Source organism: Magnolia sinica, chromosome 17, assembly GCF_029962835.1.
Source record: "Magnolia sinica isolate HGM2019 chromosome 17, MsV1, whole genome shotgun sequence".
Taxonomy (NCBI): Eukaryota; Viridiplantae; Streptophyta; class Magnoliopsida; order Magnoliales; family Magnoliaceae; genus Magnolia; species Magnolia sinica.
In genome coordinates this window covers 73,616,437-73,643,931 of record NC_080589.1, presented here as the reverse complement: position 1 = coordinate 73,643,931, position 27,495 = coordinate 73,616,437, and the positions used below count along the sequence as shown (strand labels likewise).

Below are 27,495 nucleotides of genomic sequence, written 5' to 3'. Positions count from 1 at the left end.
GCCTTTTTCCATAGATGACCTATTTCGGATGTGGCATGTGGACGAGGGAGGATCCTTGGGAATAATCACATGTTTTAGGCATGTTTGATCTGAGAGGAAAAATCACTGTTTTAGGAATGTTTGATCTTCCTTTGCGAGGGTTTTCATTTAAGTCCTTTTGCCCTTTAGGGATTGGGCTCTGTGTGTAGTTTGGGTTTCTATGGGCCTGGTCATTGTATTCTAGTCATGCTTTTCTTTTTCTTCTGTTTTTGTTGTCTCTGCTTTCTTTTTCTCGTAGTTTTTGTTTTGTTTTTGTTTTTGGCTCTGCCTAATAAATTGCTTCATCCTTAAAAAAGAAAAAAAGAAAAGAAAAAGAAGCAAATAATAATAATAATAATAATAATAATAATAATAATAAAGACAATTTGGAAAATTGTAGTGGCCTCCACATCCGTCTCTGCTCCCCTTCCTCTAACACTGAAGATGATTCTATGTTGTCTTCCTGTTTTCCCTAGGAAGGCATTCGGATCGAGGTTTTATGGACCGATATTCGTGGGCATATGAGCGAACTAACTAACCAATACGATATAGGCTGTAGCATTTGCTGGAATTTTGTCTCATTTAAAAAATAGAGAAATTCTGGAAAATACAAAAAAAAAAAAAAATGCAAAACCTTAGGGTCCTTTTTTTTTTTTGGGTTTGTACATGTATTTTATATTGTAACTTTATAATCTTTGGTAAGAATGATGTATGTCTGGCAGTTTAAAGCTGAGTGAATCAGTCTTGCACTCTTAGATACATATTTTGATACGATATTAATGCGGGGGCATTTTCACACCGGGCTCGAGTGGGGTGGCCTGTGGGATGCGGGGGCACACTCGGGGTGGGTGGCCCACATAACCCATGGATTTGGGGGCTGTGTGAGGCGGGTGACTCGTGTGAGGCGAAGCCCATGGATTTGGGGCCCACGAGGAGGGTTCAGCCGAGGACCTAACCCATGGATTTGGGGCCTGGGCTATGAGATAAAGAGATTAATTTTCCACGCTCTATCAGTTCGAGCTTTTAAAGCAAGTGGTTAATTGTCCTGCATCAAATTGGTATCAAAGCAGGAAGTCTCGTGTTCGAGACTCCTCACCGAGGTGATTAATGCAGGGGCACACTCGGGGTGGGTGGCTCGCATAACCCATGGATTTGGGGCCCGTGTGAGGCGGAGCCCATGGATTTGGGGCCCACGAGGAGGTGGAACCCATGGATTTGGGGCTCACGAGGAGAGTTCAGCCTAGGACCTAACCCATGGATTTGGGGCCCATGAGGAGGGTTCGGCCGAGGACCTAACCCATGGATTTGAGGCCGGGGGTATGAGATAAAGGGATTAATTTGCCGTGCTCTATCAGTTCGAGCTTTTAGAGCAACTGGTTAATTGTCTTGCATCAGATATTCTTTTTGAGGATCATAACTCACTTTGATAGAATATATTATGATATAATTCTCAAGTATTCAAGTGCGTAACATACATCAGGCATCTTCAATTATTAAATTTTTATATACTACATTACTAATATGGTATATATAAGTTCACAAATCACAAATTCACAACTAACAAGATGGCAAGAGCACAAGACACATACATATGATGATATACCCATTACTGGTGATCAGTTTACAGTCATATGACTCATACCTTGTCAAATCCACATGAATGCCTGAGGGAGCTGTAAATTGTCATCAGCTTCTGTACTGGTGGCTGATATTAAGGGTATGCGTACAGGTGCGAGTGTGACCATGGACTCTGAATTAGCATATGATCGCCATGCTGAGACCGGTTGACATAATCCAATATCTTCTGACTACTACCATGACCATGATCTCCACCACTCTGATGACTAACCTCCTCACCTGATGACATGCATCTCTGACATTTTCGAACAAATTAATCTTGTAACAGTACCCTTGTATTCTTTTCCCAAGGCAAAAGCACATCTAGATTCTTCCACATCTTTATATAATTATCCATCACTTGTCTATTTTGGAAAATACGTTTGATGGTTTGATCATTTGTTTTGTAATTGAAAATAAATTATACCAATGGCAATTAAATGATGGGGCCATTCTTCTAACTTAAACCTGCAACATATTCATACTGTTGTGTGGCTCATGCCCTCTCCATTTTCACTAACATGTCTTGTGAAATATATACCATAGTATTTAAAAAAAAATAAGATTATGCAGTATCATGTGTAAAATGCTGTTTTATTTTCATTTCTCTGTTACTTATCTTGACAAGAAGTATGAGGATGACAGCTGTATAAAAAAATTGGGATGGTGTAGAACATTCTTTCAATATAATTTCTTCTTACTTGCCTTCCGTTCTTTTCAGTCAGGTTCCTTAATTTCATATATTAACTTGTCTTCTTGTCCCCAGCTTCTATAGTCAACATTTCACTATAATTTTTTCCCCCTTGCATGCAGATGGCTGTTATACCACGCAGTCCTCAGGGACATGGATGGTTGAGACCTGCCATTGGGGTTGTTGAACTTTCTCAGAGTATCATTCAGGTGCTGCTTTGGTGGATTTTTTTTCTTCTTCTCATTCTGACTTCTTTTATGATCATTTCATGTATTAAAGCTATTTTAGTTGATTTCTTTTAAACCCCACATAAATGCAAATTTTGATTTGATTTGGAACACTCGAGGTTTTTTCTTCCCCCCCAACATGAGCTTGTATCTACTAAAATTCTTGGTTATTCAATATCAGAAGATTATTTCAAAGTGATTTTTACATGAAACATTTTCATGGTAAGTTTTTTTTTTTTGAAAGGTAATGAAATCTTTACAATCTTTCAAATAATAACAACAACAACAACAACAACAACAACAATAATAATGACATTTTTATTGAAACCATTACACAAAGAAACAACAGATGGGAAAGAAAGCTACAAACCGAAAAGAGAAATTACATTACAAACATTGATGGACTTGGGAACAAGAGGTGCAATCTACTGCTTCCTGTTCCACCCTTCTCACCACCTCAAGCACCAACCTGCCACCTATTGCTCCTCTCTCCCTGAAGGGCCCACAAGAAAGCCGGGAGGACCAGCCTCCACACTTATCTCCGTTTCTTGCCAACCCCACTCTTGTGCCAGGCCCAAAGAAAATCTTCAATAGACCCTGGCATAGCCTGCGGAGTTTTGAACGCCTCAAGTAACCTATCCCAAACTTCTTTAGTGAACTTGTAGTGAATGAATAGTTCAGAATTTGTCTTTGCGCATGCACATTAAGCACACATTGGGGAGGACCATCATTCTTCGTTGAAGATTGTCCACCGTTAGTACCCTTTCCCTTCCAACCAACCAACCAACCAAAGGCCCCCTAATGCAGGGGCATTTTCACACCCGGCTCAAGTGGGATGTGCTGTGGGATGCAGGGGCACACTCGGGGTGGGCGGCCCGTGTGAGGCGGGCCCAACCCATGTGAAGCGGGTGGCTCATGTGAAGCGGAACCCATGTGAAGTGGGGCCCACAAGGGGGGTTCGGCCGAGGTCCTAACCCATGGGATGTGGGGCCTGGGCTATGAGATAAAAGGGATTGATTCGCCATGCTCTATCAATTCGAGTTTTTAGAGCAAGTCAACCCCCCCCACTTGTTCAATCTTATTGCCTACAACAATCAGCCCCTAGATCTGGTCTTTTCCATCGAACTCAATCCTTCTAATTCCATGGCCTCAAAAACCTATATCTAAGCTAGATCCATATTACCACAGACCCTTGTTCTAGATCTAGGTCTAGACTCTAGACTGTACAAAACAGAACCTTTCAATCTAGAGCCTAAACCTAAAATCCAGCTAAATCGGCCCCTTTCCCAACTATAGATCTACAACCTTAAGTCCCAAACCAATCTTTAGATCTTGATGAACCCTGATCCGTCCATCCAAACCTAAAATCGACCTATATTCTGAACCGACAACCCTCTCATTTCTAGATTTGTGCATTTAATCAGCGACAGTGTAAAAACATGGCCAAATCTACATCTTGGACTGATATGTGACATCTCTCTTCATCTCATATTGACAATTAGATCCGCATCTTTGGCCCTTGTATCTAAGCTCCCGATCTCATAGATCTATGATCAGATTTGTTCAGGCCTGCATCTTTTGGCCTGCTGTGTCTAGTACGGGTACCCCATCTCTTAGATTTATGATTAGAACTGTTCAGATCTGCATCTTTGGTTTGCTGTCTTAGTGCGACTCATCCAAAATCTATGATCGGATTTATTCAGGTTTGCATCTTTGGCCTGTGATGTCTTAGCGGCCCATCTCTTGGATCTATGATCGGATCTGTTTAGGTGGAAGTCTCTGGTCTGCCTTGAGATCTATGATCAGATATGTTCGGATCTGCATTTTTGGCGTGCTGTATCTCAGTGCTCCTCATCTTAATATTTATAGCCAGATCTGTTGAGATCTACACCTCTGTTCTGCTGCATCTTAGCACTCATCTTGGATCTACGATCCCATTTGTGCAGGTATGCACTTTTTTACTGTTGTATCAGCTCTCCATATTTAGGATCTGCTCATTATTTGATATCCGCACTGTATGCAATCTCTAAGTCAGATCTGCTGATATGGTGGACACATCAACAGGAAAAAAAAAAATCAACAGTCAGATTTGACCAAAATTCTAGATCAATGTTTTGCACAATGTACCACTTGGGTCAGTGATCTGGGTTTGCAATATATGTTCACATCTGCTAGTGCATATGCACCGGAAGCGGGATTGTCTATAATTGTGAGATGGCAGATGACCTGAATGATATGTCGGGACCTTTACAAAGAAGGATGGATATGCTAATCAAACAAATTAGTGACATGAACAAGAGTTTTGCTGCTCAATTAAATGTTCTAGCAGCCTGGATTACCGCCATAGAAGAGGTTAGTAGGAGGAACAACTCTGACCTCAATCATCTTGTAACAACCTTGAGATGAATATGGAGTCAAGGAATGATCTCCTTAGACATATAATTAACAAAAACTACAATAGAAAATATGAAATGAACTTGGGACTGTAACGACCTAGCTAATCACGACATGGCCCGAGGGCACCTATCCCTTCATAGGATTAACCAAATTATACCGAATGATTAGATTTTTGCACCTAGGATCCTGCAAAGCATGTGAAGATTGCAATCCCAAATTATGATGTTAATCGAGACCCAAGATTTTCAATGACTAGCTAAAGTCTTTGGAAATATTTTTTGATGGTATGGAATGGATGAAGCCATCAAGCTGTGGTTTGCACATTTTGAACTTAATGGCTCAGCATAAGGAGTGTTCAATTTTTTCTCAAGGGATCAGTTGAAGAATTTGGGATGCTGCTGCTGATGGTTGTTTCATCCTTGGGCAATGACTTGGGGATGAAAGTAATGCTGAAGTGTCTCTTATTTCAAGAATCTGGGATATTCTGATTCTGCCGAAAGTGAAAACTTTTGTGTGGGCAGCGTCTCTAGAAAATATTCTAACAATTGATTATCTTAAGAAAGAGAGTTGTGATTCCCAATAGATATGTAATGTGTTGCACAGCCGAAGAAATGCCAAATCATCTCCTGCTTCATTGCTCGTTGTCTGGCAAGATTTGGAGTGAAGTGATTCGTAAGTTTCGGTTCGTTTGTGTATTCCTAAATTTGATTCTTAAGCATGTTGCTGGCTGGTTCTCCAATGGGAATTCTTTGGAGAGCAGTTGGCTAATCACATTGTGGGTCATTTGGACCGAAAGAAATGCCAGAATCTTTCAGAATAAGTCAGCACCAGTTAAGTCTATCATCAATCCCATCTTAGATGATCGGTGTCTTGGTCGAGAGCCAATGCAAATGCCCAAGTATCATCAATCCTATCGTAGATGGTTGGTGTCTTGATCGAGAACCAATGCAAATGCCCAATTATTCAGTTTCTGTGCTTCTATTCTAACTTTGAGGCTGTCCTCAAATGCCGGAAAAAAGTTCAGATTGAGAAAGCTAGATGGACTCCTCCCCCATCTGGATGCTTCAAAGACTCCTCCCCCATCTGGATGCTTCAAAGACTCCTCCCCCTTCTGGATGCTTCAAAACAAACTTTGATGGCAGTTCTTTTGGAAATTCAAGCTGGGCGGTATTGGTGGGTTTTTCTGTGATCACGCTGGAATCTCCATTATCGAATTATGGGGTCCCATTGGTTTTAGGCACTCCAGTAACACTAAGGTTGCTAGCCTCCTTCAAGCCATTAAGATCTTCATCTCTTTTCAGCTTTTCCCAGCAATTGTGGAAGGAGATTCCTGTTATGCAATCAGGTGGGCCTTGTCTGGGAACAATTTGTGGAAGATCACAGACATGATCAATCCAAGATTGGTATTACGTTGTTGAAGAAGACTTGCAGCCCTGTGGCCTTCCTTCTGTGGACAACTGGGAGGAAAGGAAGGTGAGACTGAAACTGAAATTTTTTATCTAGATTGCAAGACAAGCTCATTTCGGGAACTTTTTCTATGTCATGACAACTTGACTGTGGAAGAAGATACATGACGATAGTATGAATTGGCACTCTGTTGTTGTCTGACAGAAACAGCGAAGCATCAAGTGACAAGTTATTGCAATGGGTTGTTATATGAGATACAATGAGAATTGGTAACCATCTAACTAAACAATGCAGATGAAACGATACCCAATGGCACAAAAAGTGCATGAATGGAATTTAGTGGCCAGATACAGTAGTTTCCAAGCCAGCGGATATACACCTTCTCGCTCTATTGCCACCAGCTCCATCTCACTCCTGCTTTTTTAAGATCAATTACATCCCATGGTATTTTTCCTAAGAAAACATGATTGGCTAGAACACTGCATGTAACAATAACAGTGCTAATTAGTTGGCAAACGCTCGAAACTTGAACACAAAGGACAAGTAAGTTAAGCAAAATCAAAGTAGATCAAACAATACTTATTTCAAATTGTGAAGGTAGGCTGCAAACGTATGCTGCAAATTTATTATTATTATTTTTTGAAAAGCCATAATAAGAATTTAATGAAAAAGGCCAAAGGCCAAAAGAATACAAAAAGGGAAAATAGACAAGAAAACAAAAAGAACTATGCCCTACAAATCGAAACAGCAATCTGAAAATTGGGCAACAGGGAGAACATTAGCTGCATGCGCCCCTCTTGCATTCTTATGTTTTGTGAAATAGGAAAGTGAATGGTACAAAGAAGAATTATTAGAAGGCCAACTAGGATGTGAACATGAAGATGCATAAGAAGAAGATGAACAAGGGCATGAGGGAGGCATAGATAGCTTCAAAGAGAATAACCTATCACTGGTGGTCGGGAACCCCCTATTTCTTTAGACCAACCTTGGATGTGGCCTCATAGTGCTACACAAAGGCGGTGTGGCGACATCGATCTATGACCATGGATTGAGACATCAACCATAGAAGGTCCACACCGAGAATTTTTTGGATTTGTCTTTACTCCACATCGACTCCTCCCTCACTCTGATTGAGGGATGAACTCCCTGAAGACAAGAAAGAAGCTGTATGAAGTCATCAAGTTCCTCTTCCGATAAGCTCCTTCTACACACCTGCGGGGGGAGGAGGGGGGGAGGGGGTGCTATGGTAGCAGGATGAAGTGATTGAAGATGTACTCGTCGATCAGATTGTATCTGCACATCAAGGCGGTATCAAAGCTTTTTGTGAGGTGGTTTGGGTGTATGTGGTAGGGAAGAATTTCAATGCATCAATCCGGAGTTGTATGAGTGTTACATTGAATTCAACTCAATGGAACCAGAGGGAGTTGATGCAATCGACAGTCCTTTCGTAGGACTAGTAAGAGATCAAGGGTGGGCCTATGGTAGCAGGATGAAGTGATTGAAGATGTGCTCATCGATCAGATTGTATCCACACGTCATGGTGGTATCAAAGCTTTTTGTGAAGTGGAAGGCCGTCCAAGGTTTATGTGGTAGGGAAGAATTTCAATGCATCAATCCGGAGTTGTATGAGTGTTACATTGAATTCAACTCAATGGAACCAGAGGGAGTTGATGCAATTGGCGGTCCTTAGGTAGGACTAGCAAGAGATCAAGGGTGGGTCCCACCTGATTGCATGTGTGGCCCTTTTGATCACACACATGACCGACCATGGGATTTGATTTGTTCTTTTAGTTTCTCTAATACTGTGGTCCATTCATCTAACCATGGACTAGAAATACTTTTGATTCTGCAATATTTTGTTCATTAATCACTTCAGATTCTTTCATTTCCATGTAAAGATCATTTTGGAGGGAGCCACATGTCGTATCATACGGTCCGTACCCTATTAATAGTTGCATTAGTTCAGTTAGACAGCGCATAACTTGGGAGTTAGGGGCCCTATACAAAGGAAACCTATTATGTGCACTTCTTTTTTGGGATATTATGATTTAGAAGTGTGTATTAAGGTCTTTTTTTAACAATCCTTGAAGTTCCATTGAAAAATTCAACCATTTCCCCAATGTTTCCCCATGTTTCCCAAAAAGTGCGATAAATTACCCGATACAAATGATATATGTCATGCGTTAATGTAACGCCTGAAAATCGGGGGTCGAGCAGATACTCAGCTCCCGAGTTCCAACGCATCACTTATGCAACACCGATAATGATGATTGAATGTTGTCCGTACTAGTGCTTTAAACATGAATGAGATTATACCAAATCAGCATATCATACTCCAGAGGCAATTAAACTACGCTAGTGGAAGACTGTGATATGTATATAAACTGTATAAAAGTAATAGCAAGCCCTCAGAGTATGAATGTCACTAGGTTAAATAATTACAAGTTTAGTTCCAAAATGTACAAAATAAGATAGTGTAATGTTCTCTATCCAAAACCCTGTAGCCCCGTCAACGCAACACCAGGTCTACATAAACCCGCCTAACAGTTGCATATAGGAGAACGCCTCCTCATCGTCCTCGAAGTCCGGCTCTGCCTCGCAGGCATCACCATCACCTGCAACTATGACAGGGTCTGGTTAGTGTTTAAAACACCGTCCCAGAATGTGGGAGTGAGTGATCAACTCAGTGGAGCCATAAAGCAAAGGTTAACATGCTGTCATTTCAGTCCAGCAGTAATGACAAAACAATACAATCAAACATCCCTAAGTACTGTGATTAATGCAAGAATGGTATGTAATAATGATGCATGCCCTCGCCTGCACTCCCTCTGCGATCTTCATCTCACGGTCGCGGCATGTCAGTCACTTCCTTAGTGCTCTACCCAACGCCAAACGACACATGCAATGTGGTGCATGAGCGTGATTACCAAGTTCTTATTAGGCCTTTTCATACAGCAGGATTGGGAAACTAAGGTACCTCATATCATTTCCCAAACAATGATCCATTCTAGGGTCGTCAGTCTTAGCTAATCTCATACGATGTTGCGGTTACAGGTCGCTACAAAGGGCTCGTTACCTCGATGCATGCCTGGTTTATACTCTTTTTTACTACGGCAAGGCTCGTTACCTCAGCGCAGTCTTAGAGTATGCTCGAGGTCACTACGAATAGCTCGTTACCTAGTCGTAAGCCAACAGCTCGAATACAGTGTCCCATACCACCGTATTCGGCTCACGAGTCTGGGTTGCTCACTGGTCACTACGGGGAGGCTCGTCACCCCAGCGTAGGCCGACAACACGACCATGGTGTCCCATACCACCATGCCTGGCTCATGAGTCTTAGCGGATCGAGGTACCAAGATTAACGGGATTTCCACTGGTGAGTTTGGTACCTTAGGTTCAAGCAGTAGCATCCATACATGGTGAACATACATCGGGTCAATCGGGTTACTTGACGAGCTCGACCGGAATGAGCGCACCTTGAGTTGATCGACATGAAGTGCATAAGCACTCCGTGTGGCCTAACCACTGTCGACAACCAAAGTACGGCTCAGATTCATCGAACACGTCCTGCGTGGCGAAAAAACCTCAGCCAACTGGTCAGAACCTGTTACCAATTGCCTGGACTATACCGTAGTCCCAAACACACCCAATTCCAACAAGTACTCATATGACATAGTCAAGCAGTAATGAATAAATCATTCCAATCCTACAACCATTTGAGCATGTTATGAAATACAACATACACATGAATTCACACATATACATTCCATGAGTAAAACAGACAATAAAGTGTAAGTTGCATGGAGGGATTTATACACTCAGTTAAGGTAGTTGAGAATCTCATCTCAACATCCACATAAAGTACAATTCACCAAATACTTACTCATACAGACATTTTTACAAACACTTAGACTACATGTTCTAACATACACGACATATGTTGGCCGTAATATGTATTAGGGAAAATCCTTTCGTCAAGGAGCTGTCGCATATACAACAATCATATATTCACGACAATTAATCATGGCAAGCACAAATCCAGATTCCATACGAATCCGGTCATTTCATCAAACACATGGAATACACTAAACTCAACATAGTTCATATATATCTAAAAAGCGAAACAAACGTCGCAGTTGGCATGTGAAATGGCACCCACGTCAGTTATAAATCATTAACCGACATTGAAAGCCTTGAAAGCCATAACCTAAACGTTTATAGTCCGCACCTTACGCCGGTAAATGCGTAACGAACTCAGTTTAACCACTAAGTCTTTGTCTACGACACCACCACAACATATATCAGGGAATAGGTTAGCTATTTCATCTATTACACTAGTTGGAAACCCTAAAACAGGTTAGGGTTAGGATTCCTTACCCAACTACGTTGTCGAAAATGCCGGTATAGCGATACAGATGGGGTGGTTGAGTGCGTGGAGTAGCGGGATCGAATCCCAGGAAGAATCGCCAACTCACTCTCTTACTTTCTCTCTCTTTCCTTCTCTTTTCTCTCCTCTCTCTCTTAGGGTTTTCCAAATTCGTATGGAATGAGAGAGAGAGGGTTTAAGGGGCTTATATAGGCGCAAAACTGATGGGAATGGCCTCAGGGCCATGATATACTTAGGTTATAGCCAAATAGTCAACTGTTCTGGCTCAACGGAGCACTTCTGGAGGCCCCTTTTCTACGTGCGGTCGGACTTAAGCTCCCTGACATTGGATCTAGGTCAAGCTGAGTTTTCGGTCCGATTGGATTTACAGATCGACCGTGGCGGACCAGTTTCAGTTCGACGGTCACCGATACTCGATCAGGGCCACAAGTGCACTGACATGGGTTGGAAATTTTCCCTGATCCGAAGGTGTAATTGGGTCAGATTCTGACAGTCTGAATCCTTATATTTGGACCTGCAAGTGAACGACCCAGTTTACTTAAGTTTGGGTTTATTTCTTAAAGATATTCGTGTTTCTCACATACTTCACTCCGGGCTCAAGTTGTGCGTTTTTGGATACTATTAGGAGTTGATTTTCGGGATGGTTGTCAAGTCCAACAAGGAGGTCATATTCGTATAGTTTCGTAGTTATCGGACTTTCGACATGCGGTCCAGGTCCGATACGGAGTTTCGACGTGCTCCCGAGAGCAATCGGGTTTAGAGATTGATTCTAGATTTCAGGGTAAAGTAGCGTCAATGATTCTACAAGTTTTGGGTCTTGCAGATCGTATTTAAAGTGATCAGTGCTAATTTCACAGATACTCTAGTTTAGCACTAGGTAATTCTCGCCTAATTTCTAAAGGATTTGGTCTTGAGTGATTTCTGCCTGAGGTGATACTCGGGCCTTTGTACGGATTTTTCCAAGACGTTACAATCTACCCCCCTTAAAGAAAAATTTCGTCCTCGAAATTAGTACCTTTTCGTATTCCTCGAGAATCTGAGGGTAATTCTTATGGACCTCGGCTTCAGTTTTCCAAGTAGCCTCTTCTTCCGTGTGACGTGTCCATAGTACCTTCACAAGTGGGATAACCTTGCTATGCAATACCTGCTCCTTCCTGTCCAGGATACGCGTCGGTTGCAATACGTATGTAGCGTCCTCACTCAACTATACCTACTCCCATTTGATAATGTGGGAAGGGTCAGGGACGTATTTCTTCAGCATAGATACATGAAATACGTTGTGAACACCCGCAAGTGGTGTGGGCAAGGTAAGGCGGTATGCCACCACACCCACTCGATCAAGTATCTGAAATGGGCAGATGAAACGCGGCGTAAGCTTCCCCTTCTTGCCAAACCGAAGTACTCCCTTTATGGGGGAAACTTTAAGGAACACATGGTCCCCAACCCCGAACTCTAGCCGCCGCCGCCTTGTATCGGCGTAGCTCTTCTGTCTACTCTGTACTGCCAGAAGTCGACCCCTGATAATGTCGATCTTCTCTGAGGTCGCCTGAACTAACTCTGGGTTAATCAAGCTCTTCTCGCCAACCTCTGCCCAGCAATGCGGTGCTTGACAGGGGCGCCCATACAAGGCCTCATAGGGAGCCATGCCAATGCTCGCCTGGAAACCATTGCTATATGCGAACTCTGCATACGAGATACAGTCATCCCAACTGTCCTTAGAATCAAGCACACAAGCTCGCAACATATCTTTCAAAATCTGATTTACCGGTTCCGTCTGCCCGTCAGTCTGTGGGTGAAACACGATACTGAACTTCAGTTTCACACCTATTGCTTCCTGGATGCGAGTCCAGAAGATAGATGTGAATCGCGTGTCTCGGTCCGACACGATCTCCAAGGGAACTCCATGCAGACGCACAATCTCCCTGATGTACAGTCTGGCCAACTCGTCTATTGAGTTCGAAACTTTAATCGGGAGGAAGTGAACCGATTTCGTCAACCAATCCACGATCACCCATATGGAATCATAACCCTTCCTTGTCTTCGATAGTCCCGAGATAAAGTCCATAGAGATGAAATCCCACTTCCATTCAGCTATAGACATGGGCTGAAGAAGTCCAGGAGGTCGGCGATGCTCTGCCTTGACCTGCTGGCATGTGAGACAACGGGACATGTAATCTGCTATGTGGGCCTTCATGTTGTCTCACCAGTACGATCTCTTCATATCGCGATACATCTTCATACTTCTAGGGTGCTTCGCCATCGTCGAATTATGTGCAGCCTCGAGAACTTCCTGCCTCAGATCGTGAAGATTTGGGACGCATAGGCGGCTACGGTAACGTAAGCCCCCATCCGTACCAACTCTCCAATCGGCATCCTCATCGTCGCTATCCTGCTCTCAAACTCAGACAATCGTCCATCGCCCTTCTGGGCCTTAATGATCCTATCATCAATAAGTGGCCGCACATGAACATGCACGACGCTCTCGAACGGGTCCTCCATGGTGAGCTTCTGCTCGAAGTCTCGCACGAACTCTACCATACCCCATTCTGCCACCATCAGTGGAGCCGCAAACTCTATGGTCTTCTTGCAGCTCAATGCGACAGCCACAAGGTTAGCCTTGCCCGGATGGTAGAAAACCTCGAACTTGAAGTCCTTCAAGGTTTCCATTCATCGCCGCTGGCTCATATTCAGGTCCCACTGAGTGAATATGTATCTGAGGCTCTTATGTTTGCAAAAGAGCTCGAACTTCTCTTCATAGAGGTAATGTCTCCAGATTTTCAAAGCAAAGATGACGGCCGCTAACTCCAGGTCATGCGTAGGGTAGTTTTCCTCGTGTTTCCTCAACTATCGCGATAGGTAGGCAATAACCCTGTCCTTCTGCATCAAAACACCGCCCAAACCGACGCGAGATGCGTCCGTGTATATCGTATACTTGACCCTTTGCTCTGGCAATACTAGCATAGAGGCGGACGTCAACTTGTCTTTCAACTCTCGAAAAGCTGCCTCTGCCTTTTCATTCCAGGCAAACTTAAGATCCTTCCGAGTCAACTGAGACAAAGGTCTGGTTATCTTGGAGAAGTCCCGAATGAATCGTCGATAATAACCTGCCAACCCAAGAAAACTCATCACCTCAGTAACCGAACCGGGCTGCTCCCAGTCCTGAACTGTAGCTACCTTAGCAAGGTCCACGGCTATCCCATCCTTGGACACTACATGTCCCAGGAACTTGACTTCCTCTTTCCAGAAGTCGCACTTCTTGTACTATGCGAACAACTGGTTCTTCTTCAGAGTATCCAAGACTGCTCGCAGGTGTTCCTCGTGTTCTTCCCGACTCTTAGAGTATATCAGGATGTCATCAATAAACACGACGAATCGGAATAGAAACGGCTGAAACACCCTATTCATCAGGTCCATGAACATTGCCGGTGCGTTCGTAAGGCCGAACAACATCACGAGAAACTCAGTGTCCAAAACTGGTCCTGAAGGCTGTCTTCTTCCCTGATGCACAACTGGTGATACCCCGACTGCAAGTCAATCTTCGAAAAATATTGTGCCCCTTTCAACTGATCAAACAGGTCATCTATCTTAGGCAAAGGATATTTGTTCTTCACCGTCACTTGGTTCAATCTGCGATAATCAATACATAATCGCAGAGATCCATCCTTCTTCTTTACGAACAACACGGGTGCTCCCCATGGAGACACGCTAGGTCGTATAAAGCCTGCATCCAACAGATCATCGATCTGTTTCCTCAGCTCCTCCATCTCACACGGGGCCATGTGATAGGTCGGAAGAGATACAGGTGTCGTACTAGGCACTAGATCGATGGTAAAATCGATTTCGTGCTAAGGGGGTAGTCCAGGTATCTTCCTGAACACATCTGAGAACTCTTGGACCACAGGAGTGTCCTAATTGTTGGACCATGAACATCCTCCAGCATGGAAGCGTAACAACTAATGCGATAGGGCCAACTGACCTGCACTGGAAATGTAAAGGTCGTGCCCTCTGGTCCACAGGCTGTCACCACTCTAGTATCGCAGTCGATCTCTGTTTTCATCTCTGTGAGCCAATCCATACTGAGAATGACGTCATAATGATGTAACGGGGTGACAATCAAGTCGATGAGCACTGTCCTGCTTCCTGCGTCTATCGAACACCCCTTACAGATCCTGGTAGTGTCTGAGAAATTTCCTGTAGCGGTAAGGATTCTCACCCCAACCATAGGACTAGTTTCCAATCCCAGTCGCTTGACTGCTACGCACGATATTATAGAGATAGTGGATCCGGTGTCCACTAATAAGAAGACTAGAGTACCTTGGATATGTGTCGTAACGTCAAAAGCCATAGGTGCTGTAGATGCTGTCTCTGATGCCTCAGCCACAAGTGAGTATACGTGAGCTTGCTGAGATCGGTTCGGCTACGGTACCATAGGTCGCTGAGGCAGCCTAAATCGGGGTGCAGGCGGTCGAAAAGATGGATGTGCTGGTGCTGATCGCAGAGGTGAGGCTATAATGGCTTGAGGAAGCAGGCGGTTGATCCTCTGAGACGGCGAGAAGCCACTGTCCCTCATCCTAGTAAAACAATTCGTCTGTGTGGCCTAGCCTCTTGCAATAGGTACACCACACATTTGGTCGCCTCATCGAGACCGGTGAAGCCATAAGCCTAGGCGGTGAATCCACACGCTGCCTCTTACCGAGGAATGGTTTGCTCGGAAGATCAGGTCGCGGCCTAGGGGCCATAGGTGCTTGCATACGGGACTGCCTGTCCCCGTCCTGCTCAGCTCGCATGGACATGCTCACTAGCTCAGCATAGCTGGGTATGCTAGCGCTGCACATCTTCAAGCGGATCTCAGGTCGTAGACCCTCAGAAAATCGCCGCATCCGCATCGGCTCATTCGCCAATATCAACGGAGCATACCTGCCCAGCTCCGTGAATCGGTTCTCATACTCCGCCACTGTCATCCCTCCCTGTCGGAGGCGAAGGAACTCTCCCTCCTCATGGCGGTACGTGAGGGGAAAATACTTCTCGTGGAAGCGCATCTTAAAGGCCTCCCACATCCATACATAGCCGACCACAATGGTTCACAGAACACTGTCCCACCATAAGCTGGCCTCCTCAAACATGAAGGTGACCAACTCCACCTGCTCTGCCTCAGTGCAGTGCAGCGGCTTTAGCATCTTAGAGATGCAGTCAAGCCAATACTCGGCCTCCTCGGGTCTATGAGTACCCGTGAAAGTGGAAGGCTGCAAGCGTTGGAATCTCTCGAATGCTCCATTGGCACTCGTGTTCTCAACAGGGTGTACAAAAGGTGCAGGTGGAGTCACACCCATGCCCTGGGCAAAGATTCCCCCAAGGTTGGCCAAGAGCTGCTGCTGCTGCTGTATCAACAACATCATCTGCTCGAACCTATCAATAGGAGGAGCCGACTGAGACACGTGCGACATCGAAGAAGATGCGCAGTCCTGCTCAGGAATCGGTGGTGCAACAGGTGGTACTGCAAATGGTGCCACAGGTGGTGCAGTAGATGGTGATACAGGTGTTGGCCCATTTGTGGGGCCAGTGACCGGCTGAGAATCCGACATAGTTTCAAAGGTCGGACCCGAACTGGGATCCGTATGGCTATCGCTTAGGGGAGGTGCCCCGTCAAGTGAATCGCCAGGTGTGAGACGTGTCGTGCTCCGCGTGCTCTTAGGTGGCATTCCCTATATACAACATAGGGTGCAACCCGTGAGATTTAGCATAAGATCAATACACGCAGTTATACATCAATCACATTTCGAAACAAAAAAAAAAGTACAATCAAACATCCCTAAGTACTGTGATTAATGTAAGAATGGTATGTAATAATGATGCATGCCCTCGCCTGCACTCTACGGTCGCGGCATGTCAGTCACTTCCTCAGTGCTCTACCCAACGCCAAATGGCACATGCAATGCGGTGCATGAGCGTGATTACCAAGTTCTTATTAGGCCTTTTCATACAGCAAGATTGAGAAACTAAGGTACCTCCCTTATATTATTTCCCAAACAATGATCCATTCTAGGTTCGTCAGTCCTAGCTAATCTCATACGATGTTGCGGTTATAGGTCGCTACAAAGGGCTCGTCACCTCGATGCATGCCTGGTTTATACTCTTGTTTACTACGGCAAGACTCGTCACCTCAGCGCAATCTTAGAGTATGCTCGAGGTCACTACGAATGGCTCGTCACCTAGTCGTAGGCCGACAGCTCGAATACAGTGTCCCATACTACCATATTTGGCTCACAAGTCTGGGTTGCTCATTGGTCACTACGGGGAGGCTCGTCACCCCAGCGTAGGCCGACAACACGACCACGGTGTCCCATACCACCATGCCCGACTCATGAGTCTTAGCGGATCGAGGTACCAAGGTTAATGGGATTTCCATTGGTGAGTTTGGTACCTTAGGTTCAAGCAGTAGCGTCCGTACATGGTGAACATACATCGGGTCAATCGGGTTACTTGACGAGCTTGACTGGAATGAGCGCACCTCAAGTTGATCGACATGAAGTGCGTAAGCACTCCGTGTGGCCTAACCACTGTCGACAACCAAAGTACGGCTCGAATTCATTGAACACGTCTTGCGTGGCAAAACAACCTCAGCCAACTGGTCAAAACCTGTTACCGATTGCCTGGACTATACCGTAGTCCAAACACACCCAATTCCAACAAGTACTCATATGACATTGTCAAGCAGTGATGAACAAATCATTCCAATCCTATAACCATTTGAGCATGTTATGAAATACAACATACACATGAATTCACACATGCATTCCATGAGTAAAACAGACAATACAGTGTAAGTTGCATGGAGGGATTTATATACCCAGTTAAGGTAGTTGAGAATCTCATCTCAACACCCACATAAAGTACAATTCACCAAATACTTTCATACAGACATTTTTACAAACACTTAAGACTACACGTTCCAACATACACGACGTATATTGGCCGTAATATGTATTAGGGCAAATCCTTTCGCCAAGGAGCTGTCGCATATACAACAATCATATATTCACGACAATTAATCATGGCAAGCACAAATCCAGATTCCATACGAATCCAGTCATTTCATCAAACACATGGAATACAATAAACTCAACATAGTTCATATATATTTGAAAAGCGAAACAAACGTCGCATTTGGCATGTGAAATGGCACCCACGTCAATTATAAATCATTAACCGACATTGAAAGCCTTGAAAGTCATAACCTAAATGTTTATAGTTCGCACCTTACGCCGATAAATGCGTAACGAACTCATTTTAACCACTAAGTCTTTGTCTACGGCACCACCACAACCTATATCAGGGAATAGGTTTGCTATTTCATTTATTACACTAGTTGGAAACCCTAAAACAGGTTAGGGTTAGGATTCCTTACCCAAGTAAGTTGTCAGAAACGCCGGTATGGCGATACAGATGGGGTGGTTGAGTGCGTGGAGTAGCGGGATCGAATCCCAGGAAGAATCGCCAACTCACTCTCTCACTTTCTCTCTTTCCTTCTCTTTTCTCTCCTCTTTCTCTTATGGTTTTCCAAATTCGTATGGAATGAGAGAGAGCGTTTAAGGGGCTTATATACGCCCGGAACTGATGGGAATGGCCTCAGGGCCATGATATACTTAGGTTATAGCCAAATAGTCAGTTGTTCTGGCTCAACGGAGCACTTCTGGATGCCCCTTTTCTACGTGCGGTCGGACTTAAGCTCCCTGACATTGGATCTAGGTCAAGCTGAGTTTTCGGTCCGATTGGATTTACAGATCGACCGTGGCGGACCAGTTTCAGTTCGACGGTCATCGGTACTCGATCAGGGCCACAAGTGCACTGACATGGGTTGGAAATTTTTTCTGATTCGAGGGTGTAATTGGGTCAGATTCTGACGGTCTGAATCCTTATATTTGGACCTGCAAGTGAACGACTCAGTTTACTTAAGTTTGGGTTTATTTCTTAAAGATATACGCGTTTCTCACACATTTCACTCTGGGATCAAGTTGTGCGTTTCTGGATACTATTAGGAGTTGATTTTCGGGATGGTTATCAAGTCCAACAAAGCGATCATATTCGTATAGTTTCGTAGTTATCGGACTTTCGACGTGCGGTCCAGGTCCGATACGGAGTTTCGATGTACTCCTGAGAGCAATCGGGTTTAGAGATTGATTCTAGATTTCAGGGTAAAGTAGCGTCAATGATTCTACAAGTTTTGAGTCTTGCAGATCGTATCTAAAGTGATTAGTGCTAATTTCACAGATACTCTAGTTTAGCACTAGGTAATTCTCGCCTAATTTCTAAAGGATTTGGTCCTGAATGATTTCTGCCTGAGGTGATACTCAAGCCTTTGTACGGATTTTTCTGAGACGTTACAGATAACCAATACATATCTGTATCCCAAGGATGCAATGTGTAACGCGATACCGATATTTCAAACACTGCCCTATTCCAATAAAAAGATATATGTATTATCATCCAAGTTGTTAAAATAAATTGATGAGATTTGATCCCATCGGATCTACTATTCTAAATTTCCATAAGAATCTAGGAACTTATGCCCGCATTGTCTCATTTGGTCTACATACCTGAACTGATAACATTTGGGATTATGCAGGATTATACACGAAAGATCCTTTTTTGGCTCTCTCTTTAGCCCTATGTTGTAGTTCCAAGGGTTGTTTACCCATTAAAGCGGTACGCGAGCTGGGTTCAGAACATCGTGAGACAATTCGGTCCATATCCAATGCGGGCATTAGAGCATTGAGAGGACCTTTCCCTATGACTAAAATATCATTCTTATGGTTATAAGAGAATGAACTATTAGCAGCCATTTCACTTTGTTCAGGGCTTCTTAGTCTAATTGCCTATATAGTGATTCATGCTTGGATGTGTGATGCCACTTTGCATCGAGAACAAAACGTGATTTGCTACTAATATTTGTGTTTTGGAAGAAGTGGAGGGGTTTTTTTTTTTAAAAAAAGAAATAAAATAAAATCAACTAGAGGGGCGTTAGGGTTCATCCCATACGCATTGAAGCAATCCTATACATCCGATTGCATTGGCTTCTTTTACAAGGCGAGGGTTTACTTATCATTATCATTTTTTTGGCCTATGGTCCATTTATGGAGCCTTGTGATGAATGAATGGTTCGGATCATCATAAACACATGACTCATGAGATGTGTATGGTATAACCTTGGAAGGATGAAAATTGCTGTTGCTTGCTGATGTGAATTGTCAGCAACCCTCATCAATGATGCAGTCGTCATTTTGGAGAAGAGTGCAAATATAGAAATTCCGAAAATCATTTTAACTTCTAATTGATTGATGGAAATCTTCACGATTGCTGGAAATTGAATATAGAGGCATGTTTGGTGCTGGAATTCCCTTGAAGTCATATTATAGGGCATCTATAGCTGCTGGAAATTGTTTCAAGTATGGTTGCTGGAAAATACTGTTTTGTTGCTTTTTTGTTATTTATTCTCTGAGATTGTACATATTTGTGGTGGAAAATTGTTTAGAGACTATTCTAAACCATTGTAATTGAAGAATGCCATTGATAGGGCCCATGGAAACTGTATATCAATTGCATCAAAATGGCTGGCCTAGAGTATTTATGTGCTACTATGAGTTATGCATGAGGTTGGCAATGGCAGATCAGATGATGAGACCTAGGAGTTGATCAAGTTATTGGTTGGGCTCATAGTGCATGGGGTGCCCACGAGGCAGATCTTTGAGGTTGATTTGTGGTATATGTCGGTGCCAGTGGACTTCGTTGATTTGCTTCTGGGGCTCAGATGTGCCCCACATGGTTTAGGTTTGGTGGACTCTCATTTGGGGTTTTCGGACTTCAAAAAAAGCATCGAGGGTTGTCACATTGTGGGAGCCATTGAGCTTGTTGGATCATCATGATAATCTAAGCCTTATCCCAACTAATTGGGGTCAGCTATATGAATCCTTTTCCGCCATTCCACTCTATGAAGGGCCATAAGGCCTGTAACTTCAGTTATTCCATGGGTCATCAAGTCTTCTTACAACCTTCACCCATATTCTTTTGGACCTTCCCCTTGCCTTTCTAGAGCCTCCATGGAGGGTTGTGGATCCTTGGTGTAATTTGAAGTGCATACACAACATTGTTCATATCAAAGTGGCCATGACAGGTGGGTCAGGTGTCTTGAATTGTTGGCAGAGGCCTGTGCCTATTAGCAGGGTTGAGTAGACCATAGGCTGGCTGACATGGGCGTGTGTTAGGGCACCACAGGGGTGTTGGTTGGGTCGAAAGCCTTTACTCGTACATGAGGTTGTCAACAGGCTGGCAATGGAGTTGGCTTGGGCCCAAATTTTGAACTGTGTAGTCCAGCCCTATCCAAAAAGTTTATTTTTCTTGGCGCAGGCCCAGCCAGGCCCATTGACAACCCTAATTATAGGTTTTCAGTTTCTGTATCATGCATTTTCTTTTCATTCTTGTGACTGTGCTAATCAAAATGACTTTCCTTGGCTTATTTCCCTCAGGCAGATTGAGAATTTAATAGGACCTTGTCTTGTAAGTTGTAACCTGCATTTAACGCCAGATATTTGCAAAATCCATTTCAGCTTTGCTGTCCGTCCAAACTTAGCTATTCTGACCGTCTTATCTAATTCCCATTTTAATCTCCTTTAGTAACCCAAATTATTTATATCACAGCTGTTAATTCTCATACTGCTGCAGGCTGTTCCTCTCAGCGCAAGAAAAGCTTCTGGGGCATCCACTGAAGGAATCGCACCCTTTCTGCAGCTCCCACATTTTAGTGAGGCCATTGTCAAAAAGATTGGCCGGAAGGTACCCTTAGGACTGGTTGCATACATACATGGGAAGTGCATGTCTATAAGGATTTACTTGCACATGTTTGTAAGCCTTTGCAATTTGAATTTAAAAAGACGAGCTTTCCCAGCTAAAAGATGACCTTTTATTTTCGCAGAAGGTGCGCACATTTCAAGAGCTACAAGACATGACCGCACTGGAGCGTGCGGAGCTGCTAACTCAAGCTGCGGGATTTTCTCCTGCTGAAGCACAAGATGTAGAGGTGGTCCTTGAAATGATGCCTTCTGTAGAAATCGAGATAACATGTGAGACAGAAGGTGAGGAAGGGATACAAGAGGGTGACATTGTCACCATGCATGCTTGGATCTCACTCAAGCGTGGCAACGGACTGACGGCTGCCCTTCCCCATGCCCCTTATTTCCCATTCCACAAGGAAGAGAACTTCTGGTTGCTGCTCGCAGACCCTGTCTCAAATGATGTGTGGATGTCTCAGAAGGTGAGCTTTATGGATGAGGCGGCTGCTATTATGGCAGCCTCAAAGGCGATACAAGATGCAAAGGAGGGCTCTGGCACGAGCGTGAAGGAGACAAGTACTGCTGTGAGAGAGGCAGTTGAGAAAGTAAGGAATGGGTCGAGGCTTGTGATGGGCAAGTTTCAGGCACCTGCGGAGGGGAACTATAATCTGACTTCCTACTGCTTGTGTGATGCGTGGATTGGCTGCGACAAGAAAGCAAGTTTAAAAATAAAGGTTCTAAAACGGAGCCGGGCAGGGACAAGGGGGGCTGTGGTGGATGAGGGACTTGCTGTGGATGATGGGGTTGAGGAAGAAGAAGAGGAGGAAGAGGGATACGATGATTACGAGAGCGAGTATAGTGAAGATGGTGAAGATGATGGGGGAAAGGAGAAGAGAAATGGCAAGTTGGCCAATGGTGCTGTTCGTGGACAAGGCAGCTCAAGTTCTGAAGGTTCAGACACCGAAGAAGAATGATGACAGCCTTTCCTCTTACTCTCCATTTCAGGCATTTAGCTTCCACCACAACAATGTTGTCTTTATAAATTAAAAAAGAAAAAGAAAAAGAAAAGTCTTCACACCTTGTTAAGCTTTATTACCATGGATAAGGAGCTATTTGGATCAGCACCTAGTTCATGAATCTGGCAATATTTTAATTGCCTTATTCATGAAGTTTGCTGTTGAGATGTTTGGACGACTCCTTTTTCTAACTCATGAATTAGGCAGTTTAGCAATAGTGCCCATGCTCAAGGATTGAGTCTTAGAGAAAAGATGCGAAGAATTATATTCCTCCATTCGTGAATATAACCATTTTCTCCAGGAAAGAGGAGAGGTTTTGATTTTGACTATCAATTTTATTGTGACATGTGTCTTGCATCTGTGCATCATACACCCAGGCATCAATTTCGGCAGGTGTCAGTGAATTGGTAATCCAAACCACTCATCTTTTGAGTCTCACCGTGGATGGAGCTAACCCAAAAAATCTCCCGACTGGAACATCCTAGCTTTCGATGTTAGAACCTTTTTACCGTTGGATTTGGACCATTTTCTTATCTCTTTTGACTTAGGACATGAATCAAAAGGTAAAGATTGTTCTATCAAGGATATTTTTTCAGACACATTTTATCCAATGGTCTGGATTACTGAACCATATGATCCACTTGTCATAATTGAAAACCAGCCACACAGAAATGTGGTCAAGATTCTTTTGGGTCTTCTTTACTGAAACCTCGTATGATGGTTAGTGCAAGTTGATGTTAGACCTTTACCATCAAATGGTAGCATCAATTTTTTTATGCCTTTAATCAAATGGTTAGGATCGTCTAATCAGAGCAATTCTTGGAGAGATTGACAATCCAACCTGGGATGCTAGGTCGATTGTCTAAAGAGACGGGGAGGTACGATTAACCAAAAGTTGGTTGGTCAGTGGTGAAGATCATCCAATCAGAGATTCCTGGGAGAATCATGAATTGTTCAGTTTATTCACTATTGATTAAACAACTAGATTGTTTGATTGAAACAATTATTCAGAAACATAGGCAATCCAAGATTAGAGCTGTACATGAGTCGAGCCGAGCCGAGTATAGCCCAGCTCATGCTCGGCTCTGCTCGGGCATTGAGCATGGATTCCCTGCTCGTGTTCTACTCATCCGAGTATGAGCAGAAATCGAGTCGAGTTCGAGTCCAGGTCCGAATTTGAGCCCAATTCGAGCAGGGTTTTCGAGCAACAAATTTAACATATATTAGCTGTATTAACATATATTAACAATTTTAACATATATTAGCTATATTAACATATATTAACATATTAACAATTTCTATATTAACATATATTAGCTATATTAACATATATTAACAATTTATCCAAAAAACTAATAATAATAAATCAACACCACACAGTACGAGTCGAGTACGACTTGAGCACACGAGTCGAGTACCGAGTCGAGTATTGCTCAGCTCGTACTCTACTCCTAATCAAAACGAGTATCAAGCTCATGCTCGTGCTCAGTTCAAACTCATGCTGAGTCGAGTCGAGTCGAGCGAGTAACCGAGCTTACTCTGCTCATGTAGCTCTATCCAAGATCTTGCTCCCAATGAATGGTCTATATTAATTTGGACCATGCTACTGGTCATTGATCATATGGTAGGGCAGATCAAACAACTTTTAAGAAGCATGAGTTGAATATATTGTCTATATGATCATGTGATTTTTATTTTATTTTTTTATTTACTTTCCATGAAAAATCGATATTTGACCCAATTTTCTATTTTCCACGGATCAAAATGGTTAAGATAATCAAATCAAAGTGATTCTTGAGAAGTGAAAATCATAGCTTTCAAAACAGGGACCTGCTTTTGACTCTGTTATTCAATTACGAATTTACTAAACGTATTTCATATTTAGAAACATTTATAAATTAATTAAATCTTACTATAAGAGTGTTTTTCATCGCATTTTCTAGCCAACTTCAAAAGTAGTGAGTGAGGTATATTACTCTTAAATGTTTTACAGACTCTTATAAAATTTATCTTAAAACCTGGACGGGCAGACGACCTGTCTTGTATGCTGGTCTGGTTGAACCAATCCTACTACTGGCCCAACCAGTGACATCATCTTCATGTCAATTAAATTAATTAATACTTTAAAAAAAATGGTAAAACCAAATAAAAGCTGGCGTTTGGATGGCCCAAGTACCCAGCCATTTCAATCCAAAAGCAGTTTGTAACTCGGTTTAATTCTTTGTCACTGGTATTGGGTTCTCTGTCATCTTCACCTTCCACAGCCCTCAGTGAAGTTCATAGAGCACTTTTTTGTTTTTCGGAAGAGTTTTATAGATCACTCATAAGTGCCATTACTCCTCTAGAATGATCTCTACATCACGTAAACAAGCCCGCAATCAGCCTTTCATTTGCACATGAATCATTGCCAAAATATAAACATGTTCCAATATCATAGCATATCTACATGAATTGTTACCAATAATCCATACACGAGCAGGATCCTTCCTTGAAGTGGTGGAATCGATTACGGTCCCTCAATATAATCTCCCGCTCATAAATACGAGATACAAGTTTCATGGTAGAGTGGCAATCCCCACACACACGCAGATTTTTCACAATGCGTATTTGATCCTTTGGGCATGTATCGATCAGTCCTAAGGCCAGCGCCAACTTCTCACTGTGATACCCAAGTGCAACTTCCCTTTCATCATCACCCACATCGAATAGGACCTGTGATGTGTCCAATACATGATTAGCTAGCTTTAGCCGCTCTATCATCTCTTGCAACATGGAGTAAATCTCTCCAGCCCTTGGGTGGGATACATCTCCTACCACAAACTCATACACATTGCCCTTGGATTCAATCAAACTACAACCAGGCACCCTCTTCACGCCTTTAGCCTTCATCTTTAACCTTACATTTCTGGCATTGTCCCACTGACCTGCTGCAGCATAAACATTGGATAGAAGCACATGGCAGGCGCTATGTTCAGGATCTAATTCGATAAGGTTCCTCGCTGCTCGTTCAGCTATCGGAACATTGCCATGCTTTCGACATGCCCCAAGCAAAGCCCCCCATATCTCAACATTTGGTCTCATGTGCATTGTTTGTACCAATGCCTCAGCTTCACTCACAAGCCCAGCTCGTCCAAGGAGATCTATCATGCATCCGTAGTGTTTAATATCAGGCTCTATGCCGTATGTTTTCATAAGCTGGAAATATCTTTGCCCATCATCCACTAATCCTGCGTGGGAACAGGCACCTAAAATACCAACAAATGTGATTCTGTCAGGCATGATACCACTCTTCAGCATCTCCGAAAAGTACATGCCAACATCATTCCCATAGCCATTTATGCCAAGACCACATAAAATAGAGTTCCACGCCATGATGTCTTTTGTTACCATCTCATGGAAGACCTCAACTGCATCTTTGATACTTCCACATTTTGAGTACATGTCTATAAGGGCACATGAAATTTCCCCCTCCCTACTTGCTGATGGCAACTTCTTCCTGATAAAAGCGTGTAGCCATTTGCCTTGTTCAAGAGCACCTAAATGGGCACAGGCTGAGACAATGCTAACCAGCAACACCTTGTCCGGCTTTACGTTTTCTTCAACCTGCTGCATCTCTTTGAAGAGCCTTAATGCCTCCATGTAGTTGCCGCTGCGCACGTATCCAGAAATCATGCAACTCCAGCACACAATATCCTTTTCGCCCATACTATCAAACACCCGACGTGCAGCCTCCACCTCCCCGGCCTCCACGTAGAGGGAGATGAGACAAGTGAGGGAAATGGGCGAGTTGGTGTTGCTGAATTCGGAAGGAAGTTGACGGAGAAGGGACTTGGCAAGTTCAGGCTGTCCGGACTTGGCATACCCTGATATCATTATGTTCCACGAGAAAAGAGTCTTCTCGTGAGGCATCTGGGAGAAGAGGCGACCTGCTTCCTCAAGGTGTCCATGCTTCAAATACCCACCAATCAAAGAATTCCAGGAAACCGAGTCCCGTTGAGGATTTCTATCGAACACCCGGCGCGCGGATTCTAGCATCCCAATCTGCGCATAAACGTTGATAAGCGCATTCCTCACGACAAGGTCGAAGGCAAGGCCGGATTTGAAGACGTGGGAGTGCAGTTGTTCTCCTTCGTGGAGCGCTTGAAGGCGTGCGCATGCCTTGAGAAGGAAGGGGAAGGTGAACTTGTCTGGAGGGACGGAGCCTTGGCTAAGCATTTCGTCGAACAGATGCAAGGCGCTTTGGGGAGCGTCGCTCTTGGCGTGAGCACGGATCATGGTATTCCAAAGGAAAGAATCGAGGAGGTGTTGATGGAGGCTGTAGAAGAGGAGAGTAGCGTAGTGAAGGCTGCCGGCATCGGAAATAGCGCAGAAGAAGAGAATCTGACTGACGACAGAGCGGTCCTCGGACAAACCGAGCTTGATGGCCTGAGCGTGCAACTGCATCAGCTCCTTCATGCTTCCGCATGTCGAGCTGGCGTTGGAGAGTGACAGCACTCCTCGCACGTGCTTGCTGCTTTTTCGTGGGACTTGGAATTCAACCAGGGCGGAAGTAACCGACGATGGTGATGGACGGTACTGATGATACAAGGACTGACGATGATAACGGTGGTTGTGCCACATGGCGACCATTCAGCGAGGGGTACTTGGGTCTGAGCAAGAAAATATATCGATAGATGGACGGATCGATTGAGGAACGCGGATTGCATGCATGATGTTTGTCAGCGACGACATAGGGGTAGGCCCCACCTAAATTCTGACGTGGTCTCGATAGAGAGATACCTTGAGATTCATTGTCGGTGTTGAATTCGGGGCATGGAAACTCGTAAAAATAGAAGGGACGGATTGGATTGGATTGGGTTGGATGGATTGGAATACAAATTTGTTTCCTATGGGTGTGGAGTCTATTGGTAGG

At 43.8% G+C, this 27,495-nt stretch overlaps 2 protein-coding genes across 2 annotated transcripts in view; one reads left to right on the top strand and one right to left on the bottom strand.

Moving 5' to 3' along the window:
- LOC131231913 (dnaJ protein ERDJ2-like) overlaps positions 1 to 22,659 on the top strand; it is a 60,889-nt gene extending 38,230 nt beyond the window's left edge. The window contains exons 9-11 of the mRNA XM_058228284.1: positions 2,449 to 2,535; positions 21,461 to 21,571; positions 21,711 to 22,659. Coding sequence (XP_058084267.1) covers positions 2,449 to 2,535; positions 21,461 to 21,571; positions 21,711 to 22,541 — 1,029 coding nt within the window. The 3' untranslated portion in view covers positions 22,542 to 22,659. The remainder of the gene's footprint in view (positions 1 to 2,448; positions 2,536 to 21,460; positions 21,572 to 21,710) is intronic.
- Positions 22,660 to 25,037: 2,378 nt separating this feature from the next.
- On the bottom strand, positions 25,038 to 27,212 carry LOC131230633 (pentatricopeptide repeat-containing protein At3g62890-like). Its single transcript, XM_058226524.1, has one exon. It carries the CDS (start codon positions 27,210 to 27,212, stop codon positions 25,038 to 25,040), a length of 2,175 nt encoding a protein of 724 aa, XP_058082507.1.
- Between the last annotated feature and the right edge of the window lie 283 nt (positions 27,213 to 27,495).